This window comes from Argiope bruennichi, chromosome 10 (assembly GCF_947563725.1).
Source record: "Argiope bruennichi chromosome 10, qqArgBrue1.1, whole genome shotgun sequence".
In the NCBI taxonomy this organism is placed as follows: Eukaryota; Metazoa; Arthropoda; class Arachnida; order Araneae; family Araneidae; genus Argiope; species Argiope bruennichi.
In genome coordinates, this window is record NC_079160.1 from 40,202,780 (window position 1) to 40,217,755 (window position 14,976).

A 14,976-nucleotide genomic window follows, 5' to 3' on the forward strand; every position below is an offset into this window, starting at 1 on the left:
TCCAAAAGGAAAGTCGTAGCAGATATTCTTCTAGTGACGGTTAAGCCTATTTTAACACTCGGTTAATCCTTGTTTGACACCTATTTCTATAATTTTGATTTATTTTACATCTTTTCTTCCTCTCCTACTGAATGTTTGGTGACATGGCAAACCCTCTCCAAATAATATTTTGCAGTTCCAACAATTAACCAGGCGTTGGAATTCAATGAAGCTGTAAAAACGTTTAAGGAAGCAATCTGAAATTCACATGATGGTTTGTTTATATTTGTTACCATTCAGCAATGAATAATAAACGTGATTTCTGTCCCACCTACGTTAGCGTTATATAAATAGAGAGAGAGAGAGAGATTCAGAAAAATGTGCTATTTTTTCAGCTATATTTTTACCTTATGTTTATTTATATTTTATATTTATTCCAATTTTAGCATAAATCTTCCATAATTTACCCTTTTCTTACAAAATATTGTTGTCTCTTTATTTGAGAATACAAGTATACATCTCAAGAAGATGCAGTATCAATAAGCATTAATTTTTTATCAAAAAGATATCAAAAATAGGAGTTACAGATCATCAATTATAAAAATGAAAATTTGTACGTACCTATTGAATTACTTATCTTGCGAATCGTTGTGATATTCATTTTTCCTGATTTTCTTATTCTGTCTACCACGTAAGACACCACCCACGCAGTCAAAGCCTGAACTATATAAGGCAATGCAGAAAGGAATCCATCCTGGTAAAAAAAAATATAAATCACTGAGCAAATCTGAAATGTTATTTGCTAATAAATTTAAGTGTGCATATTCGAAAAATTATTTTTAAAATCCATTATAACGAAAACTCTTTGATCAAAAGGTGGCTATCGGAAGAAAATGGTCTTTCAATCTATCCATTTAACACCTTGTATTTAATCTTTATTCACTAATCGTCGATTTATTCAATTCAATTATGATTTAGATTTTAAAAATGTACTAACTACGTTTACAACTGTGATTAAATAGATTTGGCCCCATAAAAGAAATAAATATTTCCTGTTATATCCTTTTTTAATAATTTATTTAAAAACTTATAAGCTGTTCTCCCACCGAATTACTAGCATTAATCTAATGATATGGACCCATTTTGATCTTATCACATCAAATGGAAGTGTTATTTTAAATTTTATTGTAATGAATCTATAATATCGCTCTCCTTTGCAATTAGTTTTATCGGAATGAAATTCCAATGAAGCGAGGAGTAATGCAGTCAGAAATTTTCAATGATGTTGAAGTAGAAGAGAATAATTGAAATCTATAAATCTGACCAGCATGTCACTTATTTATAAACTTAATACAACCACGAAGAATTAATTTTTAATTCTCAACTTTAAAAAAATATAATATACAATTACTTATTACTTACAGCTTTGATATTGAAATGAAGGATTCCACTCAGATAGGTGGGCATTTCAGTCAATAAAATGAGAAAACCAAAATTGTGCCCGAAATGAGTAATAATCAGAGCCCACATGGGAAGTGAAGTAAAAATATCCTTCCATGGAATATCAGGTCTCTGAAAAGGTAACAATTTTGTAATCTAACGCAGTTATATCAACCTTCAAAACACACAGTTTGGAATAATAGCTGATTCTGCAATGCGTTACAGAAAAATTCAAATGCTCCTGTTTTTTTTTTTTTTTTTTTTTTTTTTTTTCAACTTTCTTGTAAAAATCAAAGAGAAAATATTGAAATCGTAAAAAATTCAAACTCGAGATTTTGACGAATTTCTATGTTACACAATAAATCAAAAACGCTTTAAGCTAAATGGGTGAAATTTCGTAAATGATCTTTATCTATCACATTTTAAACGAAATTCATGTAAAGGAAGTCTCTCTATCCGATTGTCTGAATACAAGTTAACATGATAAATACAAACCGAAGAGAGCTAAATCGATAAAATTCGGTACACAGATTTAAAATCTAAAGTATAGATATGTAGAAAATTAGGAATTAAATCTGTTGCTGGGTTGACCGTCTATTAGTATGTATTTTGACGAGCATACAAAAGAGATAACCCAAAATTTAAATACAGGAAATTTGATGTACGATTTATCACTACAAACGCAGTTCTGGTCAATAGTTAAATAATGGAATCCAAAAAGCACATTAGTTTTTAGGTACTTCTTTGTTAATCTCATCCCAGCGATTAATCGCAGAATAAAATCATATTTTAATAGGCTCTTTCGTAAGTATTGTTGAATAAATATATAAATAAATAATAATATATGTTGTTGTTTCTTATAGCACTTGCCATGGACAAGCCCGCTCTTCGAAGACAACCGATTTAAGCCTGAGGGGGAGCGTCTCTTGTTTCTATAATAGCGCCACCTAGGGCCAAGAGAACGATTTAGCTACACAGACGTCACAACCCTTTTTACGGGGCGGACTTCATTCCCGCATTTCATTCACTCAACCACAGGTCGTCATTTAGACCTGAATCAGAGAACGATCACCCCTGATCCAGTACCCCCAGTGGTATTACTTTCGACATGGAGGACTTTGTGACCACGACAGATTTAATGCGCGTCAGCCACCAAGCACGCGGGAAATCTTCGGTCGGCGGGGTTCGAACTCGCAACCTAAGGGACGCGAATCCGACGCTCTACCAACCAGGCTATCCCGGTCTACTGTATGACAATATATAAATACATTTATTAAAAAGTGTGAGAGGAAGTTTCTACCAGATCACCAAAATATACATAGATACACACAAACACACACACATTTCATCTATATTATCAGTAGATATGGAAATAGAGACAGTAGGTAACATAATTTGATGTATAAAGGAAGCTCGAACATTGTAGTTAAAGGCTGAAATGAATGAAATTGAGATCAATCATTCCAAGGGAGATATCCTTTTAATAATAGTGAAAGAATACATATAGAGAGAATTCGGTGAAGAACCAAAACATGTAAATAGACAAACACATTACCCTAAAATGAATATTATTACACATTGCGCTAAATATTTTAAAAGAAATAAAAGATTTAATGTAAATTGAGATACTGAATTTTTTATCTATTAGATCATTTGTTAGTAAATCTGCTTTTATTCCTCAAATAACTTTAATCTCTAATTTAGTATACTTTCCCTACGAGCGATAAACTTCTAAATGCCTGGAGAGATTTGCTGTAAATATCTCCAACTTTGAATCTTCCACACTTTGCACATGACCGTACAATTTGACCGTACAATTTTTGTACAATTTGAGAAATCACGAGTTAAGCAATTTATTTTAAATAAATAATATCGTGAAATTATTAATAATATGAACTCATGAAAATATCGTTTGGTGTTTTTGAATATTGTATAGTTTGATGTTTTAAATATCGTTTGGTGTTTTTGAATATCGTATAGTTTGATGTTTTAAATATCGTTTGGTGTTTTTGAATATCGTATAGTTTGATGTTTTAAATATCGTTTGGTGTTTCGTTTTGATCAATTTAATTATCGTACCCTTGTATGACTTAATTATAGACTTATGCTTTTTTTTTTATTTTTTTTTTTACTACTTTTTGTACACTTTATAACAGCATTATTTTTACTTTAACCGTACTTTTACAAATCGTAGGAATCGTATGAAAAATTTTAAAACCTAGCTGCATTAGATTCTTTGGATTTTACAACCTATGCAATAGCTTTCAGAATATTCTAGAAATAGCGAACTTGTGATCAAATTATTTTCTATTACTTATTTGTTACTCTTCAACTGCCACAGGGCAACTTAAACAACAGAATTGATTTCACCCAATTAAACCAATGTACTCATACTTTAATTATCTAGTATTCATTCGTCTGTCCTCCCAAAATAACAAAAGTTTATTTCTCTCAAACATCATTAGTTTCGCTATTTGCAATACTTATGAAACTCCTCTAATGAACCTTTCAGTATTTTTAGAAGTTCATGAAACTTTATTCGATTTATTAACAAAGATATGATTCTACTGATCACATCAATATACTTTTAAAACTAAACCACTTATCTGTTTTATTTTCTTTACTTTTCTTTTACTTTCTTTACTTCTTCTAATAACATGATACCTTCTATTTTGAGAATATATTCTTATTTTGATTCAAACGGAAAACCATTGAATACTTGACTTATCTATGTATTCAAAGTAATTATCGAAGTATTGGAAGTAATTTTAATATTGAATTATAATCGTTATGAATGGTTTATTTATTTATTTATTTGCTTACAACTATCAAAATCTGATAAATCGATGCACGTATGGCACTCGGGCAAAACAGTTCAGCGATTAATATTGTAATTGTCTGTAGTATAATAATATAACTATTATTATAATTTTAATAGTATAATTGTATTTATTTGGATATGCCTAGCTAAATCATATATACAATATAACATGATGGATGAAATCATGCCTTAATGTTTCTTCTAAACCTGATAATGTTTTTCTTATTTTTTTAATCTCATAATTTGAGATAACTGTTAACTTTAAATAACTGTTTCGATAAGTATATTGGTCTTAATAAGTGCCTATTCCAAATTTTTATCCTTATAAATAGTCATACTTACCTTTTCTGGTTTGTCGTCTTTATTTTGGTTAATGTACAAAAGTTCTTCATGAGAAATGGTCGGATGCTGCGCTGGAGTCTCATGAATCAAAAAGCACCAGAATACAAACCAGATGCAACCAATCGTTCCTGTGAAGGATCCATATTATAACTCAAATGCAAAAGCCATAACTTTACATGAAAATTATATGGAGTTTAAGGTACAAATAGAAGACAAACAACAACGAATAGCTTCGAAAAAAAGTTATTAATGGCACACTAAAAGACAATGAATTCTCTTTTGATTGAAATATACATTATATGTGACGTAAAACAGTTGACTAGAGATTATTCAAAAATATAAAGGAAAGAAGAAATAATTTCCTTTGTGGGGCAATTTCTAATGACGAAACTATCAATGGAATCTGAGTAGATGCATCAAGTTTATGCTCAAAAAATACACACAAATGATCGGTAATAATATAAATCTAAGGATTGGGCAGAGGGCATAACAGCTCTCCTTTTTTGAAAATTTTATTCTCCGGAATTCGCATAAAAGGATCTAGAAAAACATATAGAAGCAAAAGCATGCCGCTGGTGTGGTATAGAGAGGGGGGGTTCAGGTATCGTCCTCATCATCTGACCACGGTTCAAAATTACGAGGTCTGTCCCAAAATAGCCCTAGTGTTGTTTTAAACGGACATTAATAAACTAAACTATTGCAAAAGCAATCACTCGTCAAAGACGATAAAAGGAAGAATGAACTTATTGTTGTAATTGCTTACTCCCCTTCGATTAAACACCAATTCAAACCAAGTTTACATCGGGGAAAGAGGGGTGCAGTAGCTTCTGGGGGAAAAATCCCCCTGAGCACCCGAGGATAGAAGTCTGATTTTATCTCATAGGACGGTGAAACTCACACACTCGCTTGCACAACCTCTTTTCACAGGGGCGAGGGCTCTTTCACACACTTCGCAGAAAGAACACAGGATGGAGAACAACCACGCCCAAACCAGGACTCGAACACGAGATGCCCAGATCACGCGCTACCCCTAGGTCACGATGCCAGCGATATAGATTCTTCATATACTTATCCGCCTTTTAAATAAATAAAGCAAGATTACCCATACATTGCTTTAAAAGAAATCTTTAAAGACCAATTTTTTATATTTTTTTATGTATTTTTCTTTATTTGGTTGCTTTAAATCTTGCTCTAGGTCATGACATCGGCAAATGGACTTGCTCCCTCTACATGCTGGCAGTTAGTGACATTGAGTCTTCTATGCAAATTATCAAGTTGTCACATCCCATTTAAAAAGGACAGAGTCACATCTATGATTAAAAATAATCGAGAGGCATTAAAAAATTAATATTTTTTGGACTTGTCGAGCAAGAAGCGTTAGAAGGTCTGAAACGGAAGAATCTGGATGCTTAGATAATACCTTACTGGTTTTGCAACATCCAACACTGTTGTGTGGCATCACCGCTTTTGATTGATATCACAACGAGTTAACTATAAACAAATTGAATGTTAAGTGTGATACTAATTGCTTATGTTTCCAGGAATTCAAAGTCACTGGAACAATTTTTTTTTCTTCCGCCAGTTATAGTATTTAAAGGGATCGTGGACTCTATTAGACACTTTTGCGAATTATTCACTTAGTGTTAAGTACTACCGAATCTAAGGGATGGGTGGCGCTGTGTGTATTCACATTCATTTGTATATATTTATTATTCTTTCTTGCACATTGATCACTTCTATAAATACCTCGTGCAATAAACATATGTTTGAGAGCTTTGGGATTTTCTTTTAAGAAGGAGTAACATGATATGCAGGTTAGCAACGGGGAATGAGTCTCTTCTCTTAGTGTTGTAAAAAATGCATCAAATATTATTACAGATTATTAAAACTCTTTAAGCCGGCATCCTGGCATAGGAGTAGCGCGTCTTCCCCGTGATATGGGCGTTCCGGGTTCGAGTCCTGGTTTGGGCATGGTTGTTCTTCTTGTTCTATCTGGGAATGTGCCCTCCTGTAAAACGGGGTAGTGCAAGCGAATGAGTGATGTATGAGTAGTCAAGTCGTACCCTTGACCCTAGTTGGCTCAACGATATAAACAAGTCAACCATCTAACTCCCCGACCCGCCCTAAGGCACACGGATTTAAACCATAAAATTGAATGGCCGGACCGCCGCAACAGCAATTGGCGGGAACTGTGGTTGAGTCCTAAGGGCCGTCACCGGCCACGGTACAACCCTCCCCGAAGGAAGTACGTCCCGTCATCGATGGGAGGAGCCAGATCCCCCACCTATTAGTGTACCCTCCAGGGTGGCGAGATCCAACCACCATGCCGAAAGCATCTCATCCTCATATCGAGGTGCCCCCCCGAGGGTCCAACGATATAAACAAGAGGCGCGCCCACTTAGGCTTAAGTCGGCTGACTGACTTCGAACAGCGTGCCTGTCCATAGTAAGTGCCATAAGTAAGAACAACCACAAAAACTCTTTAAAACGAAATGCATTATTTTTTAAAAAATTAAAATCTTAATTTTCAATTTTCTATATTATTTTTTCCTTATCATCCACTATAAGTTTATTTCGGATAAATTTTAAATTTCAGTTAAAAGTTAAATTTTTAGAAATATTTTCATGTAAGCGGGCTGAATTTCCATTGGAGTTCTATCTTTTTCTTAACTAAAATGGATTTTAAATATATAAAAGGTTTCGGAAATATACAATGAATGCCTAGTTCTTTTTTAATGTTTGGCCGAAATCTTCACTATCAATTTTCTTTAATTTCCTCAAAAATTAAGACACCTGGAATACTTCAAAGATAGTTAAATTTAATTAGAACATCGTTTTGAGAAAAATCATTAAAATGTACTTTTCTTTTACTCTAGAAACATCAAAAATTTATTTTATTGAACAATATATTTTATAATGCTATTTTAGTTGAATACGAACATACATTTTGGTGATAAAACAGTAAAAAAACAATTTTGTTCAATTTTACTTATTTTAAAGTCCATTGTCTCTTTGAAGATACCTTTCTATCATCGTGCAAGTAGACTACTATAACAATTAATATTATGCTCCACGTGCAACCCAAAAAGTGTACTGTTTGTTTCTATAGTGCTCCAACAGTAAGGCCAAATAATTACTCAGGGACCAAAATTAAAAATTAAAAATTTGAAATCCTAGTTGGAAAAACGTCATATCTGAATAAATGTTACTTATGCATTGCCACTTTATTCATTAACAGCCATATTAAGTTTTAAAAAGAATTTTTAAAAGTAAGACCAAAATTCTCAACTTTTTGACTGCAAAATGCGTGCATATATTCTCACCAAAAATATAAAAAACAGAAGGCCATCCACCCAGCAAAGCTGTGCTGCACAACCATCCAGATATAGGCATAGAAATAACATTCCCAATTTGACATCCAGTGAATATGATTGTAGAGATTCGACTTCTTTCCACTTTCGGAGACCAATGGCTTATGGCAGCGTTGATGGCAGGAAACGTGACTCCCTGTTTAGAATAAAAAATTCTAATCAAATTAGGAAACAAAATATTCGAAATTATAGCTTTACTGATCTCCCAAAAATATATGTTACCTGAAATACACACAAAAAATTATATTACGTGTATTATTTAAACAGTGATATCATTTGGTATCAATAACAACCCCGTAACTGAATATGCATCTATTTTTATTTTCTCGTATGCGAGTATAATAATATAGCATGAGAAAGTATATTAATAATCGAAAAATTCGACCTCGAAATTTTGACGAATCTCCACGTTTTAGACCTCCCTGAGTTGGAAAAATACATTTTTGGAAAATGTCCATCTGTCTGTCAGTCTGTGAAACTCAAAACCACTTTGACGTAGATAGATGAAATTTGGTATGTGATCTTTATATCAAATATTTGTAGATGTCTGTCAAATTTTGAGATCAAGGGAAGTCTGTCTGTCCGGTTGTTCGAATATAATTTAACATGATAATTACAAAACGAAGAAGGCTAGATAGATAAAATTTGGTATGTGATCTTTATATCAAATTTGTAGATGCCTGTCAAATTTTGAGCTCAGGGGAATTGTGTCTGTCCGGTTGTTCGAATATAATTTAACATGATAATTACAAAACGAAGAAGGCTAAACAGATGAAATTCGATACATTAGTCACCTATCAAATTGAAGATAAATCTTACAAAGGATTGACCTTCTGTCCGTCTTTATTCTTAAAAACATGAAACCGCTGCATCATAAAAACGCAATGATTTAAATATATCAAATTTGGTATGGAATGTAGCGACTACAGGTGTAGTTTTGTGTCAAATTTTTGTTTCAACCGGTTTGAATAAAGGCTTTCTAAACCGCAAATTGCATTTTCGGATAATACTGACCTAATGCCAGGGATTTATCGCTAAAAAACACGCCATGCTCGCCAAAAAACACGCCATAACTCAATAGATTCAGTAAAATTCTGAATTTATGCCAATGGCTATATCACGTATTCATTGTATATCAATTCCATGCACGTCGTTTTCTATGATAATATCTTTATTAGACAGAATACGAGAAAATTTTGTGGAAACCACATCCACTGGTTTCCCAATAATGATTTGTTAATGGTGACGAAACTGAACAAAACTTGTAGAACGATACTTCTTGTTAAATTGTGGCAAGCATAACATTTAATTACATTTTTGGTTACATTACTTACATGCGTAAACATTCTTTAGTTCAGTGTTTTTCGACTTTTAAGTGCAACTTAATAAGGCGGAAATTAAGAACCGTGTCTCTTTAAAGAGCTTTATTCGCCTGGCCAATTTCAGCCAAAACTTAATTAAGTAAAATGGTTGTTACAATTTAGGAGTAAAGAATACAAGTTGAATTAATTTTGCTAACTTGCAGTGTTTTTGAGTCTGCTGGTTTTCAAATACAGAATAATTTTGAAAAAAAGGGGAAGGAGTTCAATTTAGAGAGATTTATTATCTTAGAATTTACAAATATTATTTATTATTAAAGATTTTATATATTAGCTGACTTTTTTTACTTTTTCACATTCATAGAAAATATTATAATCCTCAAAAAATTCGAACTCGAGATTTTGACAGATCTTCACGGTTTAAGCCTTCCAGTGTCTGGAAAACACATTTTTAGAATTATGTCCATCTATGAACACCATATCACAAAAATACTTTGAGCTTGGTGGATGAAATTTGGTATATGGTTTTTACTTTCTATTTGTGCCGGCATCCAGGCCAGGCCACGGGGGGGGGCAACCCCCCCCCCCTGATCTTTGCGTCCCGGGTTCTAACCCTGGTTCGGGCATGGTTGTTCTTTACCCTGTGTTCTTTCTGTGAGGCGTGTGAAAGAGCCCCCCCCCCATAAAAAGAGGTTGCGCAAGCGTGTGAGTATCATCTTCATATGAGCTAAAATTAGATTTCTGACCCCTGTTTCTCAAGAGTCTTTACCCCCAGAAGCTACTGCACCGCTCTTTCAACGATTTCTTGGGCTTGCTTTAAATTGGTATTTAATCCAAGGAGGATAAACAACAACAACTTTCTATTTGCCGATTTTTATCAAATTTCGAACGAAGTCCATTCAGTAGAAGTCTCCCTTTCCTGTTATCGAAATATAAATTTACATAATAATTACAAAGCGAAGAGATGCTGGTGTATAAAATTTGATGGACATATTTAACATCTGAAAAGTAGATATGTAAATAGGCATAACTTCATCGAGATGCCGACAGGCACATGGACTAAACTGAATGTTTGATACTCCGAACTAGCACTGCAAAGAGCCATGGTTGAGCCCTAAGTACAATCACAGTCCACGGTATAACTCCTCCCGTAAGAGGCATTTTGATCATCGGTAGGAGGGTAGCCTACCACAATGGATACTGAAAGTTTCTCATTCGAAAATTTGAGGTACCCACTGGGGATATATATTTTTGAATATACATATCAAATTTGGAAATAAATCTTTCAAGGATTTGACAATCTGATGGTCTGTACTTTCATAAGCATATAAGCGCAGTAATTCAAAAATGGATTGATTCAAATAAATAAAGTTTAGCATATGATTTTGTGACAGCAATTGTTGTTCTTTGCAAACTTTCGGTTTTAGTCTTTCGGAAAATAGACATCCAAAATACATACTCAATATTCTGGTGTTTTTGTATTAATCGTGCTCCAGTGACTAATAGTCGAAGAGTACTCTAATAGGCTGTTTCGTAGTTACTGTTCACCGTGTTATGTATAATGCACACAGAATATTGGAGAATATTACAGCGTATGAGAGAATGTCCCGGGAAGGGGGATTTGTGTCCGGACCCCAAAAATCCAAACTCCAAATATAAACAGATGTAATAATGACTGCGTTTTTCAGACCCACAGGCATGTGAAACATGGAGAAATCTCAAGTTCGAATTTTTTATTTTATTATTTTACTAGCCACCTTTGGCGACCAGCCGGTTCGCCAATCTTAATGTTCGTTAAAATTTTAATAATTAAATATTTTATGCAATTTCTACTTTAATAGCTTCTTCATCAAAATATTTTAAAACTTCAAATTTTGATTATCATATAATTCATTCATAATATTATAAAGGCCTTCAGTCATAACGTAATATGTATCTCTCTCATTTTCTGTTAGCACCCGTAGAATTTATGCTTTAAATTAAAGTGGAAAGAATTTATCTTCAATTAATATAATAATATTTTTTACTGAAACAAAGCATTTTTTTATAATCTGATTACTGAAAATAGAGTCACTCAGCGTTTAAACTTTATGGGCACTAAAGAATATCTTTTTTAATTTATGTAATATCTCAAGAGTGGGTCAACAAAATTTTCTTAGATTCATTATGAGCAGATCGATTAATTAACAATGTTTAAATTTAAATGCATGAAACACTAAGAAAATAAAACGAATCGTTTAAAATAAACGGTTGAAAACGGTAGAATTTATGCTTTAAATTAAAGTGGAAAGAATTAATCTTCAATTAATATAATAATATTGTTTACTGAAACAAAGCATTTTTTTTATAATCTGATTACTGAAAATAGAGTCACTCAGCGTTTAAACTTTATGGGCACTAAAGAATATTTTTTTAAATTTATGTAATATCTCAAGAGTTGGTCAACAAAATTTTCTTAGATTCATTATGAGCAGATCGATTCATTAACAATGTTTAAATTTAAATGCATCAAACACTAAGAAAATAAAACGAATCGTTTAAAATAAACGGTTGAAAACAGGTTTTAAAAAAAACTACTTAAAAAACGATGTACTTAAAACTATAAGCATATACAAAAAATATATAACTAACATAAATACAATTTACTTACAAAAGCATGCAACTAACCCAAAAATAATTTAAATCATTCATTGATAACGTTGTCATGGCAACAATCAGAACAGAATGCGCATGCGTGAATTTTCTTCGCCGGTTACGTAACGCAAATACGTGATTTTTTTTCTACGCCAGTTGGGGTAACGCTATGCAGATTATACATTTTTAATTTCCTTTATTCTGTGTTATTTTAATTCAAAAGTACTTCAGAATGAATCTGAAAGATCGATTCATTAACAATGTTTAATTTTAAATGCATCAAACATTAAGAAAATAAACAGAACCGATTGAAATAATCCGCCGAAAAATTTTAACCCTAGCCTCATTACTGTTGAAAGAAAAAAAAACGGAAGCCTTTCTCGTTTGGCGGTGGAGGAAATGGAAGATTTTTTTGGCGGAAAAGTTGGCGGTGGGGAAAATGGAAGATTTTTTTGGCGGGAAAGTTAGTTTTTAATTAATAATTAAAATTCTAATTAAAAATTCGAAAAAAGAAACCCCAGGTGCGCATTCCCAACCTCCAAGGTATACATGTACCAAATTTGGTAGCTGTAGGTCAAACGGTCGGGCCTGTAGAGCGCCAACACACACACACACACATTGAGCTTTATTATAAGTATAGATTATTATATACTAGGTGTATGTGAAAGCAACTAGTGGGAGGGGCCGAAATTTTCTAACACATTCTCTAATAAAGGTGCGCGCATAAAAGTAGAGAACTTGGGTAAGACCACGAATATCTTGCATGGCATTGAGGAACGTAGTTCGAAATTATATATCCATGGTGTGAATCTAGCGTTTTTATCTGATCTCTTGGGAGAATATGTCTTTTGGACGTTTCTTGATGACTGATTAACACCAAAATTTAATACTGCCTATAAGGAAAATCTCTCTGCTTCTTACATCCCTAATTATGATTATATTCTGTCTCCATCTTTTCTACCTCATCCCTCAGAGAGAACCGCTATCAATATTATTCAATTTAGTGATAAAATCAAGGATGTTTTTCCTGTTATTTGCTATACTGATGGCAGTAAAATTGATGGTAGAGTTGGTTTCGCATTTGTTGTTTTCAGGGGTGGTATTGAATCCGAGCACTTTCAATTCAGAATTCGTGATGAATGCACAGTTTTTGTAGCTGAACTCTTATGCTTAAACTTCGCCATCAAATGGATCGCTGAACAAAATAGTGTAATTTCAGATTATTTTATTTGTACCGATTCTCTATCATCCTTGGATTCTCTGAAGTGTATTTCTTCGTCTAACAACATAATCGTTGAAATCCAAAAGCAAATTAAAAGCCTGAAAGATAAAAATATCTCAATAGTTTTTGCATTTGTTCGTGGACACACGGGCATTTATGGAAATGAGCGGGCCGATTGGCTTGCTAAAGCTGCCACTAAGCGCAAAATCGACATTGACGTTAATATTCCTAAATCCTTTTACAAGAAGATTACGAGAGAAAAAATGGTGGAGTCTTGGAATCAAGAATACCTCCTTTCAAATAAAGGGAGCTTAACAAAGAAATTTTTTCCATCCATTAATAAGAGACTGTCATGCCATCATTTTTATACTAATTACAAAATAACCCAATTTCTAACTGGTCATGGTAACTTTAAAAGTTACTTGTACAAATTTAATTTGTTTCCGTCATCTTCTTGCGATTGTGATATTGGTGGGGAGGAAAATGTTGAACATGTGCTCCTTCAATGTTCCAAGTTTGTCAAAGAAAGACAGATCCTAAGACTGGCTCTTAAGCATATGAATTTAAATTGGCCTACAGAGTTTCACCAACTTATTTCCACTAGAAGTGCTTTTCAAAATTTCTATAAATTTATTGTTGACATCTGTAATCCTTCATGACTGTTAAATTTTCTTATTTTTCTTTTTGTAATGAGTTACATACTTACTTCTGTAAGCCCCGTGTGATACTTTGTGGTGCACGGGGGATTTATAAATGTTCGATTAAAAAAAAGCTACGGTTGAAGTAACAAAACTGTACACCGAATATCATTCATTTAATTCATTGCATTTACAAGTTATTGAGTTCACATACGTGCGAAAGTATAGACTGACGGACTTCGTCAACCGCTTATAATCTGTTTTAGGTTCTAAATCTGTGTACCAAATTTTATTCATCTGGCCCTTCATGCTCTGTAGTGATTTAGTTCATTTGTACTTGAACAGTCAGACAGCAGACTTAGAATGGAATTCATTCAAAATTTGATAGAAATGTACAAATTCGGCCGTTGTTGTTGTTTATAATGGCATTTGCCATAGACAAGATCGTTGACGAGGTCAGCGATTTTAAGCCAAAAGAGAGCATCTTAGTTTTAATAGCGCCAACTAGGGCCAAAAGTATGTCTTAGCAATTCACTCATCACGTTCGCTTGCACAACCCCTTTTTACAGGAGTGCACATTCACACATCTCACAAATAGAACAGATGAAGAACAACCATGCCTGAACCGGCACTCGAACCCATGTCGCCCAGATTAGGGGGAAGACGCGCTACCCCTATGCCAGGAAGCCGGCAAATTTGACTGTAATTCTATATACCAAATTCCAGTTGTCTGGCTCAGCGCGTTTGAGACATCGTTTTTATATACAGACGGACAGACAGATATAATGATTTTTTGGAACTTAGAGAGATCTGAAAGGACGGATATTTCATCCACATAGGTCAAAATGTTTTTGAGTGATAGCATTCACTGTCAAACAGGCATAATGCCAAAAATGTGTTTTCGAACTCAGGGTTGTCTAAAATGTAAAGATTCGCCAAAATCCCGAGTTCAAATTTTTTGACAATTATAATGCTACCTCTATATTCCCTATATCAGAAATTCAAAAAGTATCAGTATCATACAATAATATATATTCTTGTATTTGGTTGTACAGCTAAAATATTTGGTTGAACAAACTATTCTTTTTACCCTACTCATTTATACCCACCCTATATCTTTTATTCGGCAAGTCACGTATTCAGGAATAACCATAGTATCTTCTATGGCCAGACTTGTGACTTCTCTGAAAAATATAAATCATCTACTATTC

General features: G+C 33.4%; 1 protein-coding gene across 3 annotated transcripts in view; it reads right to left on the reverse strand.

Moving 5' to 3' along the window:
- LOC129989374 (sialin-like) overlaps positions 1-14,976 on the reverse strand; it is a 40,494-nt gene that overhangs the window by 8,397 nt on the left and 17,121 nt on the right. For all 3 annotated transcript variants that reach the window (XM_056097877.1, XM_056097875.1, XM_056097876.1), the window contains 4 exons: positions 7,905-8,088; positions 4,583-4,710; positions 1,402-1,551; positions 601-733 (listed from right to left, as the gene is read on the reverse strand). In XM_056097877.1, coding sequence (XP_055953852.1) covers positions 601-733; positions 1,402-1,551; positions 4,583-4,710; positions 7,905-8,088 — 595 coding nt within the window. The remainder of the gene's footprint in view (positions 1-600; positions 734-1,401; positions 1,552-4,582; positions 4,711-7,904; positions 8,089-14,976) is intronic.